At 30.8% G+C, this 23561-nt stretch overlaps 7 protein-coding genes across 19 annotated transcripts in view; 5 read left to right on the forward strand and 2 right to left on the reverse strand.

Moving 5' to 3' along the window:
* LOC145185579 (RAC-gamma serine/threonine-protein kinase-like) overlaps positions 1-23561 on the forward strand; it is a 385494-nt gene that overhangs the window by 91127 nt on the left and 270806 nt on the right. The gene's annotated exons all lie outside the window — the stretch shown is intronic.
* LOC145186156 (cilia- and flagella-associated protein 65-like) overlaps positions 1-23561 on the forward strand; it is a 259850-nt gene that overhangs the window by 91127 nt on the left and 145162 nt on the right. The window lies entirely within an intron of this gene.
* Positions 1-23561, forward strand: part of LOC145185156 (uncharacterized) — a 216225-nt gene that overhangs the window by 91118 nt on the left and 101546 nt on the right. The gene's annotated exons all lie outside the window — the stretch shown is intronic.
* LOC145186157 (prohibitin-2-like) overlaps positions 1-23561 on the forward strand; it is a 227685-nt gene that overhangs the window by 91025 nt on the left and 113099 nt on the right. The gene's annotated exons all lie outside the window — the stretch shown is intronic.
* Positions 4361-7441, forward strand: LOC149883745 (uncharacterized). The gene is made up of 2 exons (XM_090099117.1): positions 4361-4810; positions 7238-7441. Exons 1-2 carry the CDS (start codon positions 4491-4493, stop codon positions 7302-7304), a joined length of 387 nt encoding a protein of 128 aa, XP_089955243.1. The 5' UTR covers positions 4361-4490; the 3' UTR covers positions 7305-7441.
* Positions 8917-21196, reverse strand: LOC145185661 (myosin light chain kinase, smooth muscle-like). Of its 11 annotated transcripts, none has more exons than XM_090099068.1 (11): positions 20997-21196; positions 17034-17270; positions 16570-16794; positions 15884-16328; positions 14719-15794; positions 11081-11423; positions 10383-10512; positions 9926-10160; positions 9625-9673; positions 9454-9522; positions 8917-9117 (listed from the first exon to the last, which is right to left on the reverse strand). In XM_090099068.1, the coding sequence occupies exons 2-11, from the start codon at positions 17207-17209 to the stop codon at positions 9049-9051; spliced, it is 2817 nt and encodes a 938-aa protein (XP_089955194.1). In that variant the 5' UTR covers positions 17210-17270; positions 20997-21196; the 3' UTR covers positions 8917-9048. The 11 variants fall into 11 exon arrangements, with proteins under 11 accessions (XP_089955194.1, XP_089955191.1, XP_089955192.1 ...); XM_090099065.1 differs by having other exon boundaries at positions 16570-16809; positions 20997-21111; XM_090099066.1 differs by lacking the exon at positions 20997-21196 and adding an exon at positions 17845-18085.
* Positions 18628-21448, reverse strand: LOC149883746 (uncharacterized). The gene is made up of 2 exons (XM_090099081.1): positions 21228-21448; positions 18628-20934 (listed from the first exon to the last, which is right to left on the reverse strand). The coding sequence occupies exon 2, from the start codon at positions 20771-20773 to the stop codon at positions 18728-18730; it is 2046 nt and encodes a 681-aa protein (XP_089955207.1). The 5' UTR covers positions 20774-20934; positions 21228-21448; the 3' UTR covers positions 18628-18727.

Genomic DNA, 23561 nt, shown 5'->3' on the forward strand with positions numbered 1-23561 from the left:
CATCGTTCTGTTCCATCGCTCGACAACAGAACTTTTTTCCTCGTTTTCAGTGGAGTATAATTGCACACCTAGAGCTTGTACATGCTTGTTGTAAAACTCTTTTCCTTTATCCACCCACAATTTAATACATTTTCTTTCTGTGAAAATCTTTTTCATCGCTTCAGCTACTTCAAGACCTGTTTTGCTTTTTAACGGAACGATCCATCCATACTTTGAAAACACGTCGATCACCATGAGCAAATATTTTACGCCGTTGTTGAATTTTGAAAACAATTGCATGTCCACCAAATCAGCAGCCCATATCTCATCAATGCCGTTCACAAACACTTTTCTTCTTTTAAAATGATGAATCACCGGTTTATGAAGCTCCTCTGCAAGCTGATCCGTCCATTTCAAATCACTCACACCTAATCCGAATTTAGCTTTGGCTTTGATGATGGGAGTGATCAGTTTTCTTTCGTTAATCTCTTTTTGAGTGGGGTTTGGAATGGAGTTCATTTCTTCAAGCATCATTTGATCTGCTACATTTCTGCTTTTAACATCGTTTAAATATTTGTAAGCTAAATCGTGGTGGTATGCTGCATTGTCTACTCTATCCACCGGTTTACTCCACTCTTGATACATATCGGTGGATGTGAGTCTTTTGTCTAAATTGGTTCCCGGTCCAGCAAAATTCATCCCTGGAATGTGCATTTCTCCTGGAAACTTTGCCCATGGAAGCTTTATTTTTTTCGAAAAATTGTTGATCGATTCCACCAAGTCTCCTCCATTGACTTCATTTGCAGAAACAAATTTGCATTTAGTTGTTCCGCAGATAACGCAAGTTCCTTTAAGCATATTTCTATTGTTTTTTGTGATCTCGTTTTTCAAGTGAATGGTTTCAGTCTCTCTTCTACACTTAACACAGTACATTTTTTTAACATATATAAAAACTTTTTTAATATAAAAAAATATGGAAGTGATGAAATTGTCGTGTAAAATTGGAAAAACCAAAAGAAACAACAGCAAGCTTTTACCTAGAAGCATTCGAGGAATCATCGTTGGAAAGTCTGGATACGGAAAAACAACGTTGCTGCTCAATTTACTTTTAAGACCTGGATGGCTCGATTATAACCGCTTGCAAGTGTTTGGAAAATCCCTTTTCCAACCTGAATACAAAATACTCAAAAGATCCTTCGAAAATAAACTTCCTAAAAAGGATATTGTTGATTTGTTAACGGATGATGTACAAGACGAAATGGAAAAATTGAATTTAATCCATGAAGATGTTATTAACGATCTTTCAAAAAAATATTCCAACAATGATGATATGGAATGTCAATTTTTCGAAACAGCAGACGATGTGCCTAATCCTGAAGATCTTGATTCATCCAAAAACAATTTAATGATCTTTGACGATTTGCAATTAACTAATCAAAACAAATGTGAAAAATACTACATCCGAGGAAGACACTCTAACGTCGACTGCTTTTACCTCGCTCAAAACTATTTCGAGATTCCAAGACATACCATTAGAGAAAATGCTAACTTTATCTGTCTCTTTAAACAAGATCAAAAAAGCGTTAATCACATTTATCAAGATCACGTTTCCTGCGATATGAAAATAGAAGAATTTAAAGCCTTTTGCAATCATTGCTGGAATGAACCTCACGGATTTGCTGTCATTGATCTCTCTTCTAAAAAGAACGAGGGAAAGTATCGAAGTGGGTTTGATGATTTTTTATTTTTCTAAAACAATTTAAAAAATAATTTTTATTTTAAAAATGACAGGTATAATCATCGATGTAGATGGAAAATCAAGTGTTATCACCACTGATTTTTTGGATAAAATCGTTTTTGACGAAGGAAAAAGTTATGAAATGGCTTTTCTCGGTCTTGAGACTTACAACAGCACTCCAAATGTAAACAGTAAAAACAATTCTTTCAAATACAGCATGAACAATGGAGCTCATTGGGAGAACATTATCATTCCATCAGGAAGCTATGACATTAAAGACATCAATGAGTATTTGCAAAAGTCTATTTTTAACACAATAAAAACAGCTCAACGTGGAAGTTATATTATTGCAAATAAAATTAATTACTCTCCAAACAACCTTCAAATTGGAATCAATCTTAATACTTTAAAATCAACCATTAAACTTGGTTTGAATTATTTGATTGACTTTAACGTGGAGAACAGCATCTCTTCAGTTTTAGGGTTTACTAAAAGAAAATTAAATTCCAATTCCGAATACGAGTCGGATAATATCGTTAGAATTTCAAGCATTAACACCATCAGAATCGTTAACAACGTTATCGGATCATCCTATATTAATGGAACCCAATTAAATTGCATTTACTCCTTTTATCCAAATGTTAGTCCAGGCTATAAAATCATCGAGAGACCAATGCATTTAATTTATCTTCCTGTTAAACTGTTTGAAATTTCAACAATGGTTACTCGCATCATTGATCAGAATGGAGATTTGGTTGATTTTCGTGGAGAGGATATTACAATGCGATATCATATTCGAGAAGTGAAATAAATAATTTTTAATACATAAAAAATGAGCAATTATCAAAACATCAAAATTAACATCTCACCGAGTCAATCTGATAAAATTAAAAAAGCTATGCATGATAAAACCGATACTAGCATTAAGCTTTCTCATCAAGACTTGAACGGTAAACATGTTCTCGCTATCACTAATGCGCAATTAAACAAAATTAGAAAAGCGTATGAAGCTGGAAAAAGTGTTACACTCAAATTAAGCAAAAGACAAATTGCATACAACTCGAAAATAGAAGGAGGATTCATCGGAGCTCTTCTACCGTTATTAGGTATGTTAGGTAGCACTCTTGCTACAAGAGTAGTTCCTGCTCTAGCTACCGGATTGTTAGCAGGTGTGGGTTCTTCTGCCGGCTCTGCTATGGTTGATAAAATTGCTGGGCGAGGTCTTTTTTACATGAGCAAAAATGGAAATGGAATGAAGATAAAAACTTTAGGTGGAGAAGGATTGTTTATCACCCCATGGACTAAAAATGTTCACGGTGATGGACTCTTCATTAAAACTGGAAAAGGTTATCAATCTATTGGATCTGGCTTATTGCTCGGACCCAACTCACCTTTTAATAGCATTCCCTTTTTAGGTGCTATTCTATGAAAATCGCTTGTTAAAAAATTCGGATAAACTTTTTAAGAAATTAAAAAAATGATCGACTTTCAATGGATTGACGTAGAAGGAATTGTTTTACCCAATGAGGCTTTAACTAACTTTCAATTGATAAAGGCTGCTAAACAGTTAAAATTGAAAAACTTTAGAGGTGTTTTTGTGAGGGATGAATTGCCGGAAAAGCAAAGAAAAAAAGAATGTGGCATTGTTAATACGGGAGATTCAAGCACTGGTGGGTTTCATTGGGTGTGTTGGTATAAAGACGGTGACAAAAAATACAGCTTTGACTCTTATGCTCAGCCTCCTCTTATCGAACTTGTCGATTATTTGAAAAGCCCAGTTTATTACAACAGCGAGAGAGTTCAATTTGGTGATACGTCTTATTGTGGTCATTTGTGTCTTTACATCTTGAAAAAATTGAATGAAGGTCTTGACTTTCAAGAAGTTATCAATACCTTGTGGTGAAATTTTTAAAGAATAAATTTTTTTTAAAATAACAAACCATGGAGAATATTCAAAAACACATCACTCATCAAGATTATAAAGACTGCTTATTAAGTGGAAATGAAAAGCTTGCAACCATGAACGTAATACGATCTCATCTTCACAATATTCACACCGAAGAAATCAACAAAGTTGCTCTCAGCGCTAACGACGACAAAAGGCACATCTTACAAGACGGTATTCACACGCTAGCCCTCGGACACTACAAACTGAAACCATGCTTTACATTTATGGACTATGATCAACTCTTTAACATTATGAAATAAATTACGAAAAAGATACAGTTTTATACTTCTTTGCAGGTTCCAGCATGATATTAACAATGAGATGGAATTCTAATAACAATTTACATTTTTAAAAACACGACGCCATCTTGAATTCCTTAAGTATGGAAAGGCTATCAATGTCCTGGAATCCGCAATTCATAGTAGTTATATATATATATATATATATATATATAGACCACACACAGACAAATTCCCAGGCGAAAAACCCCTCTCAGCCTTTTCTTGACCATACTTTTAGACCATACTACTGGAATATTTTGACCATCAAAATTCTGTGGCTCTTCTGTGATTCTAAGTTTATGGAAATTAAGTCAAACAAGAGATTTTAAGTATTTTATACGAAAATACCATAACTAAAAATATAATTTCATTTGCTGTCTTGGGGATTTCTCGATTAACTGATTGATTCGGACGCATGGAAGACAGTACGGAGTGGGCAAGGTACTGCCTGCTGTTGCCAGACCAAATGGTTCCGTTTTTGAAACTAATACACATCTAAAGACTCTTAATGGATGAAGGTACCCACTGTTTTAGCTAGTCACTAATGGCCACTCGTTTACTTTACAGTTCTTCAACCTTTCTTAATTTTGTCGATCGTCAAGTTTTGAATGCATTTCAAAGAAGAGGCTTAAAAAAGTGGCAACTTTTAAAGAGTCGAAAAGGTAAAAAAGCAAGTCCCAAAACGAGAAAACGAGATGGAAAAACATATACTGTTGATCATTTATATTGGGAAAAATATTTTATAAATGCCCCTGAGGTACTTTTAGAAAGGCAAGCAATTAATACAAAAAATATTCATCTGCTCAAGGCAAACCCTGTAAGTCCGGCAAAGCTCTATGAAACATTCACCAATACTGACAAAAGGTATTTTAGCTTTTATTTACAATATATTGATTTCACACATGCACACCACTTCCATGAAAAGCCTGGCCTTGTAACATCAATAAGAATAAAATTAACTATTTTTTAATTTTGTAGTACATAATTACAGATTTTTCTGTGGATATCTAATTTCAAAGTCTTAACTTTTTCATGGGTGGTATGAAAGTTGTTGTGAGAGATTCTTTTAAAATTAGTTTTTTTTACCTATTTATTTTTAATTCTATGAAAAATTATGAATCCAATTATTATCAGTTTAATAATAAATGGTTTTATAACATTAAATATATTATTGTATTCAAAAAAAAAAAAAAAAAAAAAATAGAGTTATGAGTATTTGTTATAAATATTTTAAAAGTTATGAAGACAATAATTATCAGTTTTGTATATTATGACCAAGCCAATAATAATGATTAGTTTCATATATTTTAAAATACTCTAATTAAGAAAATAACAATATGGAAAAAGAATCTTCCATATTGTTATTTATTCAATAACAGTTTTTTAAGAGTTAAATTTTAAATTTTGTGCGATTAGTAACAAATTAGTTAGCTTTTATAGACAATTTATTGAAATCTTAGGTAGGTGAAGTTTTCAAGAATAATTTTAAGATAAAAGTATTTTTCTTCAGTCATGCCCTCTTATCTTGTTCTCTGTAATGTTAAATGTAACTTTTAAATTTAAAACAATACTATTTGGAGCTCAAGGTCATAAAGCAGACTTGTTTGTAAAAAGAAACTAATCTTTTTAAAAAAATTGTGATCTAAGCAATTTTTTTCACTTTGTCTGATTTCCAGAGATTATAATATATTAATATTGTGTGTACATATATCTTAGCAGACCCTGCTAAATTATTTGACAATGACCCAGGTAAAATGCCATTAATTTAAAATCAATTAGATATGTTTAGTGTCAGCATTGAGAAAATATTACTAAAAAGATCTGTGCAATATTCATTTCTGACATTGCATTTACAATACATTGAGACAGAAAGAGTTTTGCAGCTTTAGTGTCATCAGAAACTAAAATCAACTTGCTGTGGTATTAGACAAAAGGATAATTAAACTTGCTGAAGTTCTCACTGTATAATGGAACAGCTTAAGCATATATTTCTGGCCTTTACAATTTAGTTGATAAGATGGATCAAATAGCTGGTTACAAATAATGCATGTCAGTTGATAAATTGTGTTTTTCTGGAATTTAAGTTTAAGATAGACCTTCTATGCTTAGCCTGCACTCATAAGCTGGTCATAGGTTTTTGATGGGTAATCTAATAAAAAACACTTAATGAATCAACCATAAAATTGCTTCAGTGATTCACAAAATTCTGGCGCTTCATCAGTTGAGTGTAGTTATAGGATTATGACAAATAAGTTAATTGCAACATACCCAGTTAGAGATGGTGTGGACATTTTCATGAGACATATTCTTTAATGCTTTAGATGAGCATAGAATAACTTATGTCGTTAGTATTGCTGTTCTTGGGCATTTTGATAGGCAAATAAAAAAAGCAATTTTTTGCAAGAAGTTAGAACACTCTTAAGCATAGAATAGATTATTTATATGTAAGAAAACAGGATTTTGTTAATAGACTTGACAAAGTAATGTTTTAATGATTCTCATTACGATCGTGTTTGCTATGGCATAAGTATCTTGGATAGAGTAAAACTTGGGTAGCATTGAATAACCAGTAATTATTGAACAGTTGTCTTGATTATATTTTTATTTTGTTTCATACAGTAGAATAGATTAAAGAACAAACTTTTTCTGAAAAAAAAGTTCAACTGTTGTGATATGCCTTGTTTTTAGATATCACCATTTACGCATAATACTTTATTAGCTACATGAAAATATTGTTGAGTATATAATTCAAAAATATTGTTGAGTCTTTTTCATCAATTAAATTCAATCATGTGATTAAAGTTCATTGTAAAAATGTATGGATTGAGAACAGACTGCTTTATTTTAACTACTGTAATATTTAAAATTTATTAAAAATGTTCTGCATAACTCCTCACATGTATGTTTTTGCAAATGGTTGTAAAGAGTCCAATTTCATAAATTAATTATTCTTTATCGATATACTTATTTATAATTTTACTTGTTTGAAGGAGTAATTTTTAAGGTTGTTTTTTTTTATATGGTAACTTATTTACACCTGCTGACTTTTATGAAACTCTTAACTATTCAAAATAAAGAGTTGAAAATATCTTTAACATGTACATAAACTATTTTGTGATTTTTAAAGTCGCACGCTAAAAAGTATAAATAAATTATATATTTGATCAAGCCTTTCAACAAACATTTTATTTTATGTAAATAAAATAGTTTAACCTTTTTTCTAATGAACAGATATTTTATATAGTGTTTTTACTCTTAATTAAAAGGGCTCTGTATGAATATTTTTTTTAGGTTGATATATGCTGGGTTGTTCGGCCTATCAAGCGCATTCATAGCATGGGAAATAATTCACATTTAAATTTGTTTCTTCGATATTAACTTTTCGAATCTCAAAATCCTCGTTCTTTTTATACGGGACATTAATGTTAATTTTCCTTGCTTTAAGACTTGTTGTTTTTGTTTGATGTTTTCTTTGTTAATGTATCGTTTCATTCATGCTGAAATTTTCCTTCGGGGCCCTTGAATCAGTTCATCACTCCAATTAAGTTAATCAAAGTTAAATATATTTTTAAAAACAATAAATCAATAAATATACATTTTTCAGCGTCAAGAAATAAATTGCAAGTAAAAACCATGTCCAATCAACCCATTAGAAAAGAACCCGCCAGGAAAAATCCCGCGTAGGACATAACTCCCCAACAACTAAGTAAATATTCAGACTGTCCAAGCGAGCATGAAACTATTTGTATCCGATGGGGAATGTACATTTCATGAGTATTTTTCTAAAGAGGAAAAAGCAAAGTTTCACTGCTATTATAACAGAGGGCCGTTAATGTTCATAGTTGAGGTTTTACTTTTCTGCCATCCAAAACTCTTTTTCCCAAAACTCTTTATCTTCGTAGGTTAGAAACTCGTTAATCTCTTGTTTCATTTTATGTTCGCTATGAAATTTTTTGTTCTTCATTAAGTTTTACGCAGCTCTTAACGAATATATGTAAGAGAGATGTCTTGGAAATTTTGACGGTGAGCCACATGTAGCCTGTTGATTAGCACGAAGACCTTTCTTTGACTTGGCATCGCTAGACAAGACTTTGGCAGAAATTCATTGACGCATTGGAGCAGAGTACTAAGCTTCGGTAGTAATTGTTTTCCGTCTTCTCATCACCTTATGATGAAACACTCCAAACCATATCATCTCATGATAAAACACTTCAAACCTTAGTTACATAATAAAACACTACAAACCTTCTCATCACCTCATGATAAAACACTCCTAATCATCTCATAAATTCACGATTAAAAAACTCTAAGCCTGGCCCACCAAATAGATAAGATAAGCTCGCTTGGAAAAATTACGGATTTGTGGGCTAATCACGCGTCCGCCTGACATTAGTTGCTCAATAGAACCCACATCCTCAACACAGATGTTTTGAGGATGCGGCAGAAGAAAAGATTTTTCTTGTGTCGCGAGAGCAGCGATGTACAATTGTTTTATGTAGATAAAATAGTTTAACGTTGCTAACTCTTTAAGCTGCTCGCTGGATTTTGTTTTTCTTTGACAATTTGTTTAGAATCCATCTATTCAGCTTAAATCTACTTAAATGTACTATTTTTAGCCCCATCTAAATGTAAATAACTTTATGAATAGTACACAAAGATTTAAGAACATGATCTTCTAATAGATATTTTCTTGAATACATAGGGCAATATTTCCTAGCGTATTTTTTTGGGAATTATTTCCGAGAAACCCCTTCAGATAATTTAAAACCATAGCTTTTCGTTAGTGTCAATAAATTACCTAAAAATTGATTGCCTTGGATGGTTCACTTGTAACGAATATTTTCTTGTTTACTTTTCCCCGTTTACTTTAAATACATTTTTTATTTGATAATTTTGGTGACAACTGGCTGCAGCTAATTCAGTTCTCATCCTGTTTTAAATTTCAATTTTTTTTAAAAATATATGGCAAATTTAGGAGTGGAATAATTTATTTAAAGTTATAAATAATAGAGTTAGAGGGAAAAAAAATGGTTTCTTAAAAAATATTGAAAAATTTGTCTGCAGTATAAAATAACCCTTGATTACATAAGCTTTGAGGATAGTCAATCTCTATTTGCAAAGTTAGATCTTGCCGAAAATCTTCCCACTGCTTTAACAGCATTTATGACACCCTAAAAAATATAATATTATTCAGGATGCCAAACCTAACTAAAGGTGATTCACCTCAGGCTAACATTTTATAGCAAGTTTTATGTGAATAGAAGTGGCAGGCTGAGACCAGAAATTTACCTCGAGCCAAGACGAGTTAAGCTCAACACAAAAGTTCATTTGCTCAGCATTAGTAAACAGTTAAAAAGATCATATGCTTAATATTGGCGAACCATTCTTGCTCAACATTAGTTACCAGTTGAAATTACGAGACTTTTTGTGTTTGGCTTAGTTCGTGGTAAAACTGTGGTCTCTAGAAGTAATGAAAACTTTACAAAGCCAAAAGCTAAATAACTTACTTTCCATTTTCGTTTAGCAATATAAACCTTTAAATTTTCCAAGTTAGCAATCGGCTTATTATCAGTTTCCTAAATGTGAACATCAATATGAGTAGAGAACAAAGAGAATATTGCTTAATATTGATAACATAGCTAAATATTGATAACAAAGACGCCGAATGAAAGCCTTACCGTTGTCAGCCATTTATGACACAACGCTTCATTGACTGAAATTCGTTTGCTTTATTGTAAAGAAAATTTATACAAAGTGCTGCTATTTTAGCTAACATAATTATCTAAATTATGTTAAAAAGAAAAACAAAAAAAGTTGTTGAAGAATTTAAAATTTATTCACGATTATTTACATTCAGTGAAAAAGTGTTTGAAGTAACTTTTACCGAGGATTAGTTTTTTAGCAATCATTTTTTTTTAATTTCAATCAAAATTTATTCTAAATTAGTTTATTTATAATCATTATTATTAATAAACTTACCGAGGGTCAGTTTTTAAGCAGTCTCTAATAAACTGCTTTGCATTTTCAGTAACATTTTCAAAAGATTCATAGTCATCTTCAAAGTCGATTTCTCCGTGAGTTACATTTGCCATAGTTTCATTATCATTACCTCCCAAAAAAGGTGAGTTCCCGCTTAACAGCACATAGGTTATTACTCCTATAGACCATATATCTGTTTTTAAGGAAATCGGATCATACGATATCACCTCAGGAGCTATTGTTAGAAAAGATTTGCCTAATATTAACCAGAATATGTTTCCGGAAAAGTTTAAATATTTAAAATTAAAATGCTAAATAAAAAAACTGTTGTAAAAAATGAAAAATATAAAGTAGAAGAATATCTACTTTACATTTTTCTATATTAGTATACACCCCAATGCACATTTCCTCTTCCATTAACTTTCTTAATCCAAATATTGATATTAACAACCCTCACCTACATACTCTGGTGTACCGCACATCACAGCTTCTTGGATGCCATTTTGAAGTTCACGAGATGATCCAAAGTCAATAATTTTCACTTCCTCATTTTTCATGCAATTGTCGTGACATAAAATATTCTCTGGCTAAAAAATTCGATTAAAAATACTATAGATGAGTTTAATTATCGCGCTCTCCTTGTGTGTTGTTATATAATTAGTGTTTAATAGTAAAAAATACTAAACTTCTGTTTCGGTGGAAATATTTTGAAAAAAATATAATGTTAAATACCTACTTTTCTTCCAACTTTAAAGTGTTTCAAAAAAACTAACATTTGCCTTACAACTGCTCCAGGGCGCAATGTTCGTAGCAAACTTTATATAAAATATTATATAAATTTAAATTGTCATTGCTTTTTACTTTTTTTTTTTTTTTTTTATTGATAGTAACTTTAATTAACACAATATTTTTTGAAGAAGACTAGAAGAGAGGTAGCCTAAAGGTGAATGGGGTAGGGTGGGTGAAGTTATTAGCTCCTAGGAGCCACAGAGACAGCTATGTCGTTAAACAACACCAATGGGGTAGCTGCGAAATTGAATAAAGTTATCAAAAATAATTGCAACAGGAGTGATGTTTTCGGAAGAAGATTTACATAGATCTCCTTTAGATAATATCATTCTCCTTACTAAAAAAAAAAACAAAAGTAAAATAAACCTTTAAATCCAGATGAACAATATTTTTCTCGTGCATGTGTTTTACTGCGATTAAAATCTGCTGAATGCACTCAGCAACCTTTTTCTCCGAAAGTTGGAAGTCATCTTCCATCACTTTTTCAAAAAGCTCTTTTCCATCAACTAACTCCATAACTATTATTAGATTTTTATCAGTTTCAAATGACTCGATAAACTTGATTATTTTACCATGGCTTAGTTGGTTCATTATCTTCACTTCCCGTGAGAACTCTGCCTTGGACTTAGTTGTTCTTCGAATAAATTTTGCTGCAACAAGCATACCCGACTTTTTGTTCCTGCATTTCTTAACTATTCCAAATGCACCTCTAAATATATAGAATTACAACTTTAATTATTTTTTTCCATATTCGCATCTTAGAGCGATTCTAAGTAGAGGCTACTGTCGCCATTTAACTTTCAAGAAATGACGCTTACGTGTTGTAATTTATTGTAGCTGTTATATTGTAGTGTACGAATTGAGCGTGATGTATGTAAACAAATAGATAGACAAGAATATAAAAACGATGTCTTACATTCGTATTTTCAAGTTCGTATTGAGTACGCAGTTGAATTATTTATGTTTTTACATAGTGAATTATATTTACTATGAGAAACTGTGGATTATAACCAAATATTTTGACGGTCTTAAAGAGTACCTTTTCAAAACTATTTTCTAGAGAAATGTTGTAAGAAACTGTAAGAAGAAAAAGAAGAAGAAGAAGAAAAAAAATCAATTGAAACCAAAATTTTTTTATTTACTAAATTCTTGAGTATTGATTTTTTTTTTAAATTCCATACTTTCCCAGTTCTTCCAGACATTCGTATTTTTCATCAAAAGACATTCCTTTACTTCAGAACGTTTTTTCAAAACAAGTTTGTTGAAAAGCCAACGAACAGCTTTTGATGATGACTTGAAATGGTTAAACGATTTGTTCAGTTCCGCAAAAACTTGAATTAATTTTTACTAACCCCCTGTCAAAATTTTAAGTTTAACACTAAAAGACAAAATAATATAGTATGCACCAAAACAATGAAAACATTTGACAAGTCTAGAAGTAGCAACAATATGAAATATTTTTTAAAAAACGCAAAATAATAACACGGATAAATAACATAATAATAAGTGTGCTTTGTGTCTTTTCGCATAAATACATTATCGTAAAAAATTATTTATCTAAACGACTAGTTCCTTCGACGTGTGGATGCCGCGTGATTGAATTGCTGTTAAATGATACATATTATATTTTTGTAGTTGTGTTATTACATAACTATTATAGACTTGCTTGAATTGTCAGTAACTTTTAAACTTTTTCTGCCATGTTAAATTCTAAAAAGAGCTCGAATAAAATTGGCACCGTTTTTGTAGTTTCTTACCCTTTGTTCTTGTGACTTTTTTTTGGTTGTTGCCGTTATTGTAGTTTGCTGTTGCTAAAATTGTTGCTGTTGCTGGAATTGTTGTTGTTGCTGTGACAAATAAAAACAGTAAAGCTTCAGAACAACAACTTACGCTATTAATATCAAACAATAACAAACATTTTGTTGGTATTGCAGCAACTAATAACAACACCAGCAGTTGCAGCAGCACCAGCTATAAAACTGCATAAATTAGAAACTCTCATAATATTCAAATGTTTTTTCCTTGCGAATCTGTATTTCTGTGCTTTATTTTTTTTAAAAAATGTCCTTATAGGAAGGAAACTTACTTTTATAGTTTAATTTTTCAAGATCTCTTACAATAAATTTTTTCGAACATGTAAAATGTACGAGAATTAATAAACTATTTAAGATAAAAACTTATTAATATTAAAAAATAATATAGTAAAAACTTATTGTATAACTCTCAATAAAGTTTGTAATAGAGAAAACAAAAAACTCATTTTTAGTTTTTAAAATAATTTTAATAACAAATTTTTCCGAATTTTTGGTTTTTTTTGTGATACATGCTGGTAGCTTTCTGACGTAAATAATTTTGATTAAAAAACCAGGCTAGATGAAACAATTTTGTATTTTTCATAAAAATCTTTTTGAATATCGTGGAAATATCGTGGAACCAGGCTAGAATATCGTGAAAATTAAACAACTTTCGGGAGAAAAAATTTTCCTAAACAACACAATGAATATTCTTTACGATAATCATAATTTCTTTAAAGCCGGAGCTTTTACACGATCCCATTCATGCATGATAAAATTATAAAACTGTTTGAAACAACTGAATCTACCAATGTGACCACAATTTTCTTTAACTTAGTCTAGTTTCAAAAAAGGTTCAGTTAACAAGTCGCTCTTACTCTAAAATCAATACAACAAAAGAGATGAAATAAACTTTGTTATATGAAATTTATGAACTTTTTTTTTTTTTTTTTTATCACCAAGCTATTTTTCTACTAAGCAATCATAAAACGAAGCGAAAGCTCATCAAATTTTTGACTTGAATTATGACACATAAATTCGTATTTAATTCAATTTTACTTTTGTAGGAAATAACAATAAATACGTCATCAGGATGTTTTCAAAATTTCAAAGCCTTTTATTGACATAAAAACCATTCATTTAGAACAAAATATTTTGATGACATTACAAATACCATTTGTTAAAAATAAGTTTCTTTTTTTAAACAATAGATGCAAGAAATGAGGTTGATATAATTGTCTTAAATAGACTTTAATACTTTTTAATATTCTTGTCTGTTCTTAGTTAATTTCATGACTTGATAAATTAGAAAAAAACCAACGAATATTTGCTCTTTATAAGTTATTGGTTAGCATTTGAGCGCATTTTAATTCTGTTAAGCTGTGTAAATAAATTAGCTAAAAGAAAAATTAAAAGTGACTTTGTCGTACATTTTTGTAAAACTTAAAAATGAATTGGCTTTATAATAAATCATAGAAACAAAAAACACTTCTTAATGAAGCTTAAAAGATGTTTAGCTTTTAGAATTTTTTTTTTAAGATTTGTTTGTATTAACTTTCTGGCCTAACTTGCTTAATTTAGTTCTTAAGCAAATTAGACTAAAAAAAAAACAGTAAAAAGGTCAACAAAAGAATTGAGAAAAAAAAGATGACTTTACATGTCCCCCGCCTTAAAAAAACGTTTTTCACCAAGATAATTTTAAAAATTTATGTGTGAAATGAAGATAGGAAGTCTGCGGAAAACTTCAGTTTAAAGTAAAACGCGAAAGGTCGACGAAAGCAAAAATAATTTAAAGTAAATTCCTTATTTTCATGCTTTTTGAAAAAGCAGCACATTTGGGTTCGTCAATGATAGATTAATGATAGAACTCATAATGCTGCAAAATATCTTAATAATAATGAGGTTTCGTGATATCATCAATCAGTATATCAGGGACATATTACCATTATGCTAGGTAATATAATTTAAAATATAAAAAGATTGTCTTCTTAAAAAAAAAAAAAAACCTTCAAGGATCCTTTGTTTCAGTAACTTTTAACATTATCATTTTTGTTTTTCTGCCTGGGAAAAAAAAGTAGTGGATGTCACTGTTGCGGTAGTTATTTTTATTACGCATTTATTGATCTTCAAAATATATATATATATATTTCTTCGTCTATAAATATGCTAATAGAAATGTGTCATAAATAAGTTGTTATGTTTAAACATCACCTTTTTGCAACTTGAACTTTTGCGTTGGCGTGCTTCTTTCTAAAGTAGTCCAAATATTCTATTTCTGACATAAGTAATTTTTTGCAAAAATAGTTGTTCCAGCGGCTCGCTTGTTTATTCAACATATTATTAAGGTTTACTTGTAGTCGAGGTTCCTGACCTGAACCCTCAGTATTGAACTGATAATCATTTAGTAAGTTTGTTTTCTCTTTCAGAGGGATTTCATGGTCTTTTTGTGAGATGTTTCCTACTATAATGTTACTGGTATTCACATGCTTATAAAATCGTTCATTGTAAATGTTATTATTATTTTTTACTCCAGCCATGTGTCTGTTTCTATGGATATTGTTATTTTCTTCTGTGCTCGTGTTTGCGTCATTGAAATTCAGATTTTTGTGAGGAAAGGGAAACCCTTGTTCCTCGCCGGTTGGGTTTTTATCTAATGTGTGTTGATGGCTGTTTGTTTGGTAAGGCATAGCCAATAAGTCTTTAAGCCGTATTTTTTTACGATTTATTTCTCTATGCTTTTTATTAAAAATATTGCGCTTTTCAGATATTGACAAAGTGTCTCCGTTACTCGCTTCGTAAGAATAACTACTTGATTGTTTTTCGGCAGGAATCTCCTCCAGTGTAAACTGATCGCTGTTAACAGCGTTACCAACACAATCAAGTTCAATCTTTTCTAAAGTTTCTTTAAATTCTTTTAGCTCCTTCCAAAAATCCTCGCCTTCGTAGCGAATCTCCTCCCATAACGTCCGGTTAAAAAACTCATACAACGACGCATCAGCCTTGTTCCAAGATTTAATCATCTCTGACAACTCTTCGCTCACCACTTTACGATTTTTACTGTTGTGGTTTTTATGTTGAAACCGCAGATAAACAATGTCGTCGATTTGCCAACATAGTTTACGCTTGAGCATGACCAAACTTTCGTCCAAATACTCATATACCAAAACCAGGGTAAACTTTTCATAAAGCTCCTGTATTGTACTTTTTATAACATTCTTTTTGTGATAATCGGTGGTGGAAAGCCCAAGATCAAAAAACTGACCGTTTTTAATAAGATTTAAAGAATCCTGAAAAATACAAAGTAAAAAAAATTATTTCAATATAAAAGAATTGAAATGGAATAAAATAAATCAAATCTCACTTCAATAACGCTAACCTTGAACCTGTGCCTTTGAATTATTCCTTGTATATATGACTTTGGGTCTTTTAAGAACATTTTTAATTGGTCTTCTTTTGCTTCGATTTCTAAAAGCTCACCGAATTCTAAATTGTTGAAGGTTGTTTCAAGCTGACTAACTGGATCGCGTATTATTGTGATATACACCGAGTTCGGATTAAGTATGTTGTCCATAACGTCATTATTATAGCGAGCATGGTTGGCTATTATGTTTGGGAGGGATCCATTTAAGAGTGTGATGTCTATATATTTCCATTGAAATCTCATTGGCCAAAAAAATGTTGATAAGCCATCAGTAGGCAAAGCAACATTCAAATTGTTTAAGTCACCGAACCTGTTGAGGATATTTGTAATGACATCACTTCCAGTGTAATGCGTTTTAAGAAAAGCTATGTCCTGTAACGGCTTTTTGCATTTCTGTTGCCTGTAAAAAAAAACAACCTCCTAGATTATACAGACTATTAATGAGAGCATAAATTTCTCAAATAAATGGCTCTGATTCCTACAAATACTCGTACAGTTGATTAAAAGCGTTAGCCTACAAAATTTGTATAGTAGTAAAAAATTGAATTTATGCCTTGAAAATATTTACATTTTTTTTTGCGTTTTAAGTGTAGCATAAAATGTTATTCCTTTAACAATAAAAACTAAAAACGAATGTTTACCTCGGTAGAATAGGCAACTGATGTCCGTTATTGATAAAGTTTTCATACCAGAATATGTAATCATCAACGCCTTCAACTTCCAAATCCTCTCTACCGAAATCAATCATATTTTTTCTTGGTGACTTCATTATAACCTTTCTTCTGTGTTTTAATACATTGTTTGAGTCACGGTGTTCAATTTTGGTTACGTTAACAAACAAATTGATTCGTTCCGGTCTTATGGCGCTAAAGGGGCAGTCACTTGAATAATATTTAGTTAAATAATTTTAATATTTAGATTAAGATGATAAATTAAAACTACTCTCTGGTAGAGAGAGAAAGAGAGAGAGAGAGACAGAGAGTGAGACAGAGAGAGAGAGACAGAGAGAAATTTAAGATACCAGTGACAGCTTTTGTGGGTTAATTGCCACATAGCTTTCAAATATCATGATAGTCACAAAGCTATTTGTTTAGGCTTCACTTACCTGTTCGTCAGTTTGTTCCACTGAGGGTATATGAACCAGTCACGAAACTCGCTCCTTTTCGAGGCATCTCTTTTCTTGGTTCTTCTCCATAGAAAATACATGGTTGTGAAGCTCCACGCGCATATTATAAATAGTACGATCATTGTCAGTTGATCCGTTTTTCTTCTTATACGCATAGCATTACAAAAGAAGTTTTGAACTGAACATAATTCATGTCACGCCGTTCATACAGGAAACCTGTGAAAATAGTTTTATCACTCGTAAATAAACGATTAGTTTAATAGAAAACATGGTTTAAAAGAAGCAAGTATATCATTTAAATCTCAAACTATCGGTTTTCATAAAGTCAATCAAGCTTCTTTTTAATTACTTTTTCAGTTTGCTCGTATAAATTACGACCGATATAAATAGCCACTTAACATGTAAAATCCTTAATATTTTCGATTAACATATGCAATATACTAATAATTTTGAATTAGATGCTATTCACATTAACTGAGGTGCTAAGTGAATACACACACTAACTAATTACACATACAAGCTCCATCATGTGCATATCCAACGTCCGCTACTCAACTGTTGCTTTCAAAGAAAATCATCTTAAACATATCTCTAAATCCCTTATCGGTCTTCTGGGTCACTTTTTTATCGATATAGTCCCTTGAAAGTTTGAAATAGCGGATGTTGATTATCAACCAATTAGTATATATAAAGCAAACTACGTAAATTTATGATATAAATATTAACACTTATAAATGATGATACGTATGTAGGCTATTTTCAAACACAACATATACAAATATCTTCTAACCAATTTAAAAGAGATGGTTTTCTACGGCTTTACAATTTAAATGTGCAATATTATCCTTGATCAGAATTTTATATCTATTTTATTTTTGCCATTATCGAAAACAATACGTGACTTGGATAAGTTTAAAAAAGCTTCAGATCTATTGAAAATATGTTACTAATTTAACTTCCGCCATATTTAAACAGAAAATGAGAATTTAAACGCAGCCTGTCTACACCCATGAGTAGTTTAAACGAAGGAATTGAGTATGCTCTGCGCACTTGCAATCAGCTCTATTTATAATGCCAGCTCTGAAAACATTCTAAAAATTGTTCTTTAAGTTACTAGATCCTTAAAAAAATCGGTTTAAAAAAGATCAAATTAATTGATGAAGGATATATGTAGCATGACTTACAAAATCTTGGAGGTTTGGAACTAATGTTTGTTATTCTGTGTTCAATAAGTCTATTGAATCAATATATTGAAATAGAATCAAAATAAGGCCTAATTAAATACCAGCTTATGTAAGTGCAGTCAATAGCCATATTATTAAAAAGTAAAACCTTATAAATAAAAACAAGCAAAAACGCTAAATACAAACTGACGATAAATGAATTAAGTTCGATTTAAGCCTTTAAGAAGTTCACAAGTGACCTTCTATGATTAAGCGCGTATATTTCTAATTCTAATGATTTATTCTAGAGATTAAGCGCATTTCTAATTCTATAGACTATTACATGTGATTTCTTCTTGGAGTTTGTGCTTATCAGGTTATTTTTCTTTTTTCATTCAAAAACACACACATTTTGTAATGTTATTTTTATCCCAGTGTTTTAAAAATGGCTGCTGAAAATATTAAAGTATATGATTTGCTATTTTTATATTTCAAAGCAATAAAAGGATGTTATCGTATTAATTCAAATCTGGGACCATCGTCGTTATCAAAAAAGTATTTCTTAAGTTTTTCTATATCTTGTTCCTTAAACAGTACGCCATGTTCAGGCCCTAAAGATTCGATTACGCCATCTTTAAGAATTTCATTGAACAAAAAACCATCAACGTGGTGGCGCGTTATGAATCTTAACAATGATCTCATGTTTATATGTAGAAGATATTGTGAGAGGTCTGAAACTGACCATAGTTTTGGTGACTTTGTTAACCAAGTCCCCAACACGCTTTCTTCTTTGCAAGACCTCCAACCCTTGATATAACAGTTAAGTTTTCTAGCTTCAAACTTTGTGAATCTCATTGAAATGAAGTCTTTCTCGTTAAGTAAAACTAATTTTTTTCCATTAATAGATTTTTCTTGAAATCTATCGATCAGATGCTTCAATGATAGCACCCTTAATAAACTGCTTATTTCTATAGCGCTCATATTTTCCAATTTGTTTTTATCTTCGTTTTGCGACGCGATTTTGTGTTTTAAAGATAAATAACCGCTATATGGGTAGTCGTATGTAAGATCGTCCGTTTTAAAAATATCGTAATTAGTCGCAAGATCGTGTTTCTTTTGTGTCATATCTTCTAAATTTGAAGAAACAGGCGAGGAGTCGTTTTTATCAGAAAAGTTTTGGATGACAACATTTTGATGCGTTGATTTGTCATTAAGTGATATGTATGAGTACTCGTGGTCATCATTTTTGTATTCACTTATTCTTTTAAGATTTTCAGCTGTCGAGGAAACATATGCTTGGTTTTCGCAACTTTTGTAATATAAGTTTGCACCGTTAAAACTGATAGAAGACGTTTTCTTAGAAAACGGAATTATGACATAGCCTCCTGTGTCAAACTCAACTATTAGTTCTTTTTTCTTGTGAGATTTAATTTCGTCAGCATGAGGAGAATCGTTGACATAAATGTTGCAGGGTTCACGGTCTTTCCGAATGCTTCTGCTTGGATTTTTGACTATGTTGGTAGTACTATTTTTTAAAGAATAAGGTGCACGTGTAATGTTAAAAAGTTCATTTAATGGGACATTTTTAATAATGTTTCCTAAACTTTCGTAGTCGTTTTCGAATACTTTTTCTCTTCGAACGCACGCAGGTGTCGATAGATGCGTTGTACACAGAGTGTTATTGAGCTCTGTGTATATTTCTTCCAAGAGTCTGACTATGCCTAGTTCTTGGTATGTTCGAATGTAATGAAAATTTTCTATTCTCTCATCTCGGGGAATAACAACTGAATTTGAAACAACCTTTAGCTCGTTTTCATCTAAGTTATCAATTGCACGAGAGTGATCTAAAATTTTCGCGTGGGTGAACTGGTTCACTGTAAATGCATGAATACAAAGTTTTCCAGAAATTCTCGTAGAAGCGAAATAACAATGATAAGAAGATTTTTCTGTGACTCGTAAAGTTTTACTATTTGTTAGAGTTATATAAAACGGGTAATTTGATATGGATAATAGTTTTGTTGTTGAGTTATATGGCTTTGAACATTTCCTGAAGTCACCTTGAGTATCCATAGGAAAAAAAACCTTGTTCATCTCGGGATAAACCAAAAGATTTATGCCGCGTTTTCTTTCTCTCTTAAAAGATAACATTAATGTGTGAGGAGCGAAAATGAAAACCTGACCTTCTTCAAAAAATGTTTTTTCATCAATTTTAATGTTTTTAGTACAAACAAAGTATTCAATGTCTTCTTCCTTTTTCCTTTTTCTTAATTCTTCCATAGTTTTGTAACTCTGGCCGTTGCTGCTCAACGCAATAACGACCACTGAACTACCATCATCTTCTGATAGATAAACAACATTTGATGAACTGGTTAAGCATTTAAACATTGGCACAATTTGAAAATTGTGAATCGTAAAAATTCCGTTCATTTGCAGCCCTGATATTTGCATTGTAAGCGGTAAATTTTTATTCGCGATCAGCTCTATAAATCTTTCAAAACCTGCTTTTGACCTGGCAAAGGGTCTTGTATTTAAAAACGAGCGAACCATTTTTTTCATTTACAAAGAAATGCGATGCTCTTTATTTGAGATTTTATTTTCTCATTATATCTACGCTCAAGCTTGCGGTCTTCCTTTATTGATGTTAATGATCATTTTTTTAAACCAACCATTGTTTTGATTTATCGAAAGTTGCGATTGCATTAAATGTTCCCTAAATTCTAAATAGAAAAGGAAGGAAATGAGATAACCAATGAAAAAACTATGCCAATAAAACAAATACCTTTTTTTTGTGAAGCATTAAACAACCGTCACTATAAAAGACAGCTCTTCTATTTAGCTAGTTATTTTGGTACACGTGCTTTTTTGAAAAACATGTCTGTCGGAAGGTTTGCTGTGGTATTTAAAAAGAGGATATCGCGCACATCTTTTTAAAAGATGACATAGGCTAAGTAAATTATCGAAACAAAAAAAGATTTCTCTGACAAGTAGAAAGTTAAAATTTTGATCATACCGTGTTAAAAGGATCACCTTTGACGTCATAGTGTTGTCAAACAGAGAATGTAATCTTTCCTGTTTCCATCGAATGTTGTTTTTTTGTTTGACGAAAAGCGTACTAACTTCTGAACAAATATTTATGTTTTCGAAAACTGGCGATTACAAAAACGTTCAAAGAATGTCTTCATATATTTTCTCCTTTTTTAAATTTTGATAAGTTCTTTTATTTTTTATTCTATTTTTAAAATAGTAATTATTGTTTTCATTTTTTCTTGCCACTCATAAAATGAAAAAGAGATTTTAAAATTTTATTATAGAGGTGATAGACTTTCTTTAAAGATTTGGTATCTCATCTCATCGGGCATATATTTAAATTAAAACTTAAAATATTCTGTATACCAATCTGCGTGTGGTTATAGGATCGGTGATATTAGATCTCAAACGTGAAATACTTGTAAAGACGGCATTATTATGAATTTTAAAATGTTTCAATTATGACAAAATAAATCCACCGCCTTTTACTAATGAAATTTTATTGCATGCGTAATATAGGTTAAAAAAAATTTTTCTTTTTCTTCTCTCATTAAATTTTATAGATTTTTACTTCAAAGGCATCTGACAAATTAGCAAAAATGAATTTTTTGCTTTTTTTGAGAATAGGCGTTGTTTCGATCAATGAACCAATGAAACACCTGTTCACTTACAAAAAGAAGTTTCATTCTAGAAGCAACAGTAACGGCAGCCGTTGGAATTTTTAACTTAAATTCAGGTAAAAGAAATTGCAGCTCAGAAACTTTTGTTAACATATTTTCAGCAAAGGATAAAGAAAATTTTTATCAAATATTTGTAAGAAAGATTTATAAAAAAAGAAAAGTAAAAGGTTCATTAAAAAAAAAAAAAAAAGAAAGAAAGAAAGAAAAAGTATAACACAAGAAAGTTAAATCTCAATGTATACAAGAAAGAAAAAAAGTCACACTGTTCAAGTTTGGTTTTTATTTTGAAATAAGACAATGTTTCACATCAAAAGATGACAACAGTTTTAAAAATCGCGGAAGTATTGTAGTTTAATTATGAACTATAGTAACATTTGATCTAAAAAAATTTAAAAGCGATACGCAATCCGGGAGTTTTTCTTGTACAGTCCGTAACTTATGCTACTTTATTTTGTATTTTAAATAATTTATGGTATAATGAAAATCGCTGTTCGTTAAAAGTATCCAAACCGTATCAGCTAAAAAATCCTAATGAAAAAACCCCTTCAGGTAATAAACCACATGAAAATAGCCCCTAGTACGAAAAGCAGAAGGAATTTTTTTCGGGAAGACCGATCTTTTTCAGATAGAGATTTATCTAGAACCCACCTCATTCTTGGCCTCCACCCCCGCCCCCTTACCCTCCATCAAGTTATTGATAGTTTACAATTAAACTATATGGTTACAAAATATTTGTTTAGTTTTTATAGCATATAATCAAGAGACAACTATTGATAAATACTTTAGAAATTTGTAAGTATTTAATTAGTTTTTAAATGGAGCTGGTAGATTACTCGGTATTTTATTTAATCGATTAATGATTAATTTTTGCAAAATTAATCGCTTTAAAATCAAAATTTTTAGCAAAATTAATCAATTAATTTTCCCAAATTTAATCAATTTATTAATTTTCGCAAAATTAATCGATTAATGATTAATTTTCGCAAAATAATTCGTTTAATGGATTAGTTTTCGATTAGCTTTTAAAAAGTTATCATAAATTTATTATAAACCTTTATAAGTAGCAAAGTGCTTTTTGAAAATAGTAAAAATTGAAAAAAATTCCTTCTGCTTTTCGTACTGAAAGGATTTTTTCATTGGGAAATTAAATCATATATATATATATATATATATATATATATATATATATATATATATCGGTTATTTAAATGGAGAAAAACAACATTTTAACACGTTAAATGCCGCCCGCTATTTTTAAACGAACGGATTTAGCATAGTTTATACAACCGGCGTACTATCATACGTAATGCGTAGGCGCCGCATAACATGCCGGCGGACATTTGAATTTGAAGGTTTGAAACTAAATTGTACGCCGGCTGTTTGTTGCCGATGGAAAATGTAATCTATATAAACTATTCGGCATATATAAAAACTTATTTTTGATTCGGCGTCACAGTGAGGAAGATATATGTAATAAAAATGAAATTTTTATCAAATTTTAAACGTTATTCATTCAAAGATTAATAAAGAACTCTAAACATTCTCTAAACGTTTCAAATATCTAAAAAAATTCAAAAATGGCTAGGAAAGCATACAATACAAATAAAAGGCTTATCAGGACATGTATTAGAATAACT

The sequence above is a fragment of the Hydra viridissima genome, unplaced genomic scaffold, assembly GCF_058129835.1.
Source record: "Hydra viridissima isolate aposymbiotic clone 2 unplaced genomic scaffold, HvirCarnegie_v1 scaffold_9, whole genome shotgun sequence".
Taxonomy (NCBI): Eukaryota; Metazoa; Cnidaria; class Hydrozoa; order Anthoathecata; family Hydridae; genus Hydra; species Hydra viridissima.

Bases quoted from the DNA above. Each gene is read 5' to 3' on its own strand.
- LOC149883745 (XM_090099117.1), top strand. From the start codon at position 4,491: ATGGCCACTCGTTTACTTTACAGTTCTTCAACCTTTCTTAATTTTGTC. The intron at 4,811-7,237 runs GTATTTTAGCTT...TATTTTTTTTAG, and splicing joins TTCACCAATACTGACAAAAG to GTTGATATATGCTGGGTTGT.
- LOC145185661 (XM_090099065.1), bottom strand. From the start codon at position 17,209: ATGCGTATAAGAAGAAAAACGGATCAACTGACAATGATCGTACTATTT. The intron at 16,329-16,569 runs GTAAACATTCGT...TTTTTTTTACAG, and splicing joins CAGTTGCCTATTCTACCGAG to GCAACAGAAATGCAAAAAGC. The intron at 15,795-15,883 runs GTTAGCGTTATT...TGTATTTTTCAG, and splicing joins TTCAAAGGCACAGGTTCAAG to GATTCTTTAAATCTTATTAA.
- LOC149883746 (XM_090099081.1), bottom strand. From the start codon at position 20,773: ATGAAAAAAATGGTTCGCTCGTTTTTAAATACAAGACCCTTTGCCAGG.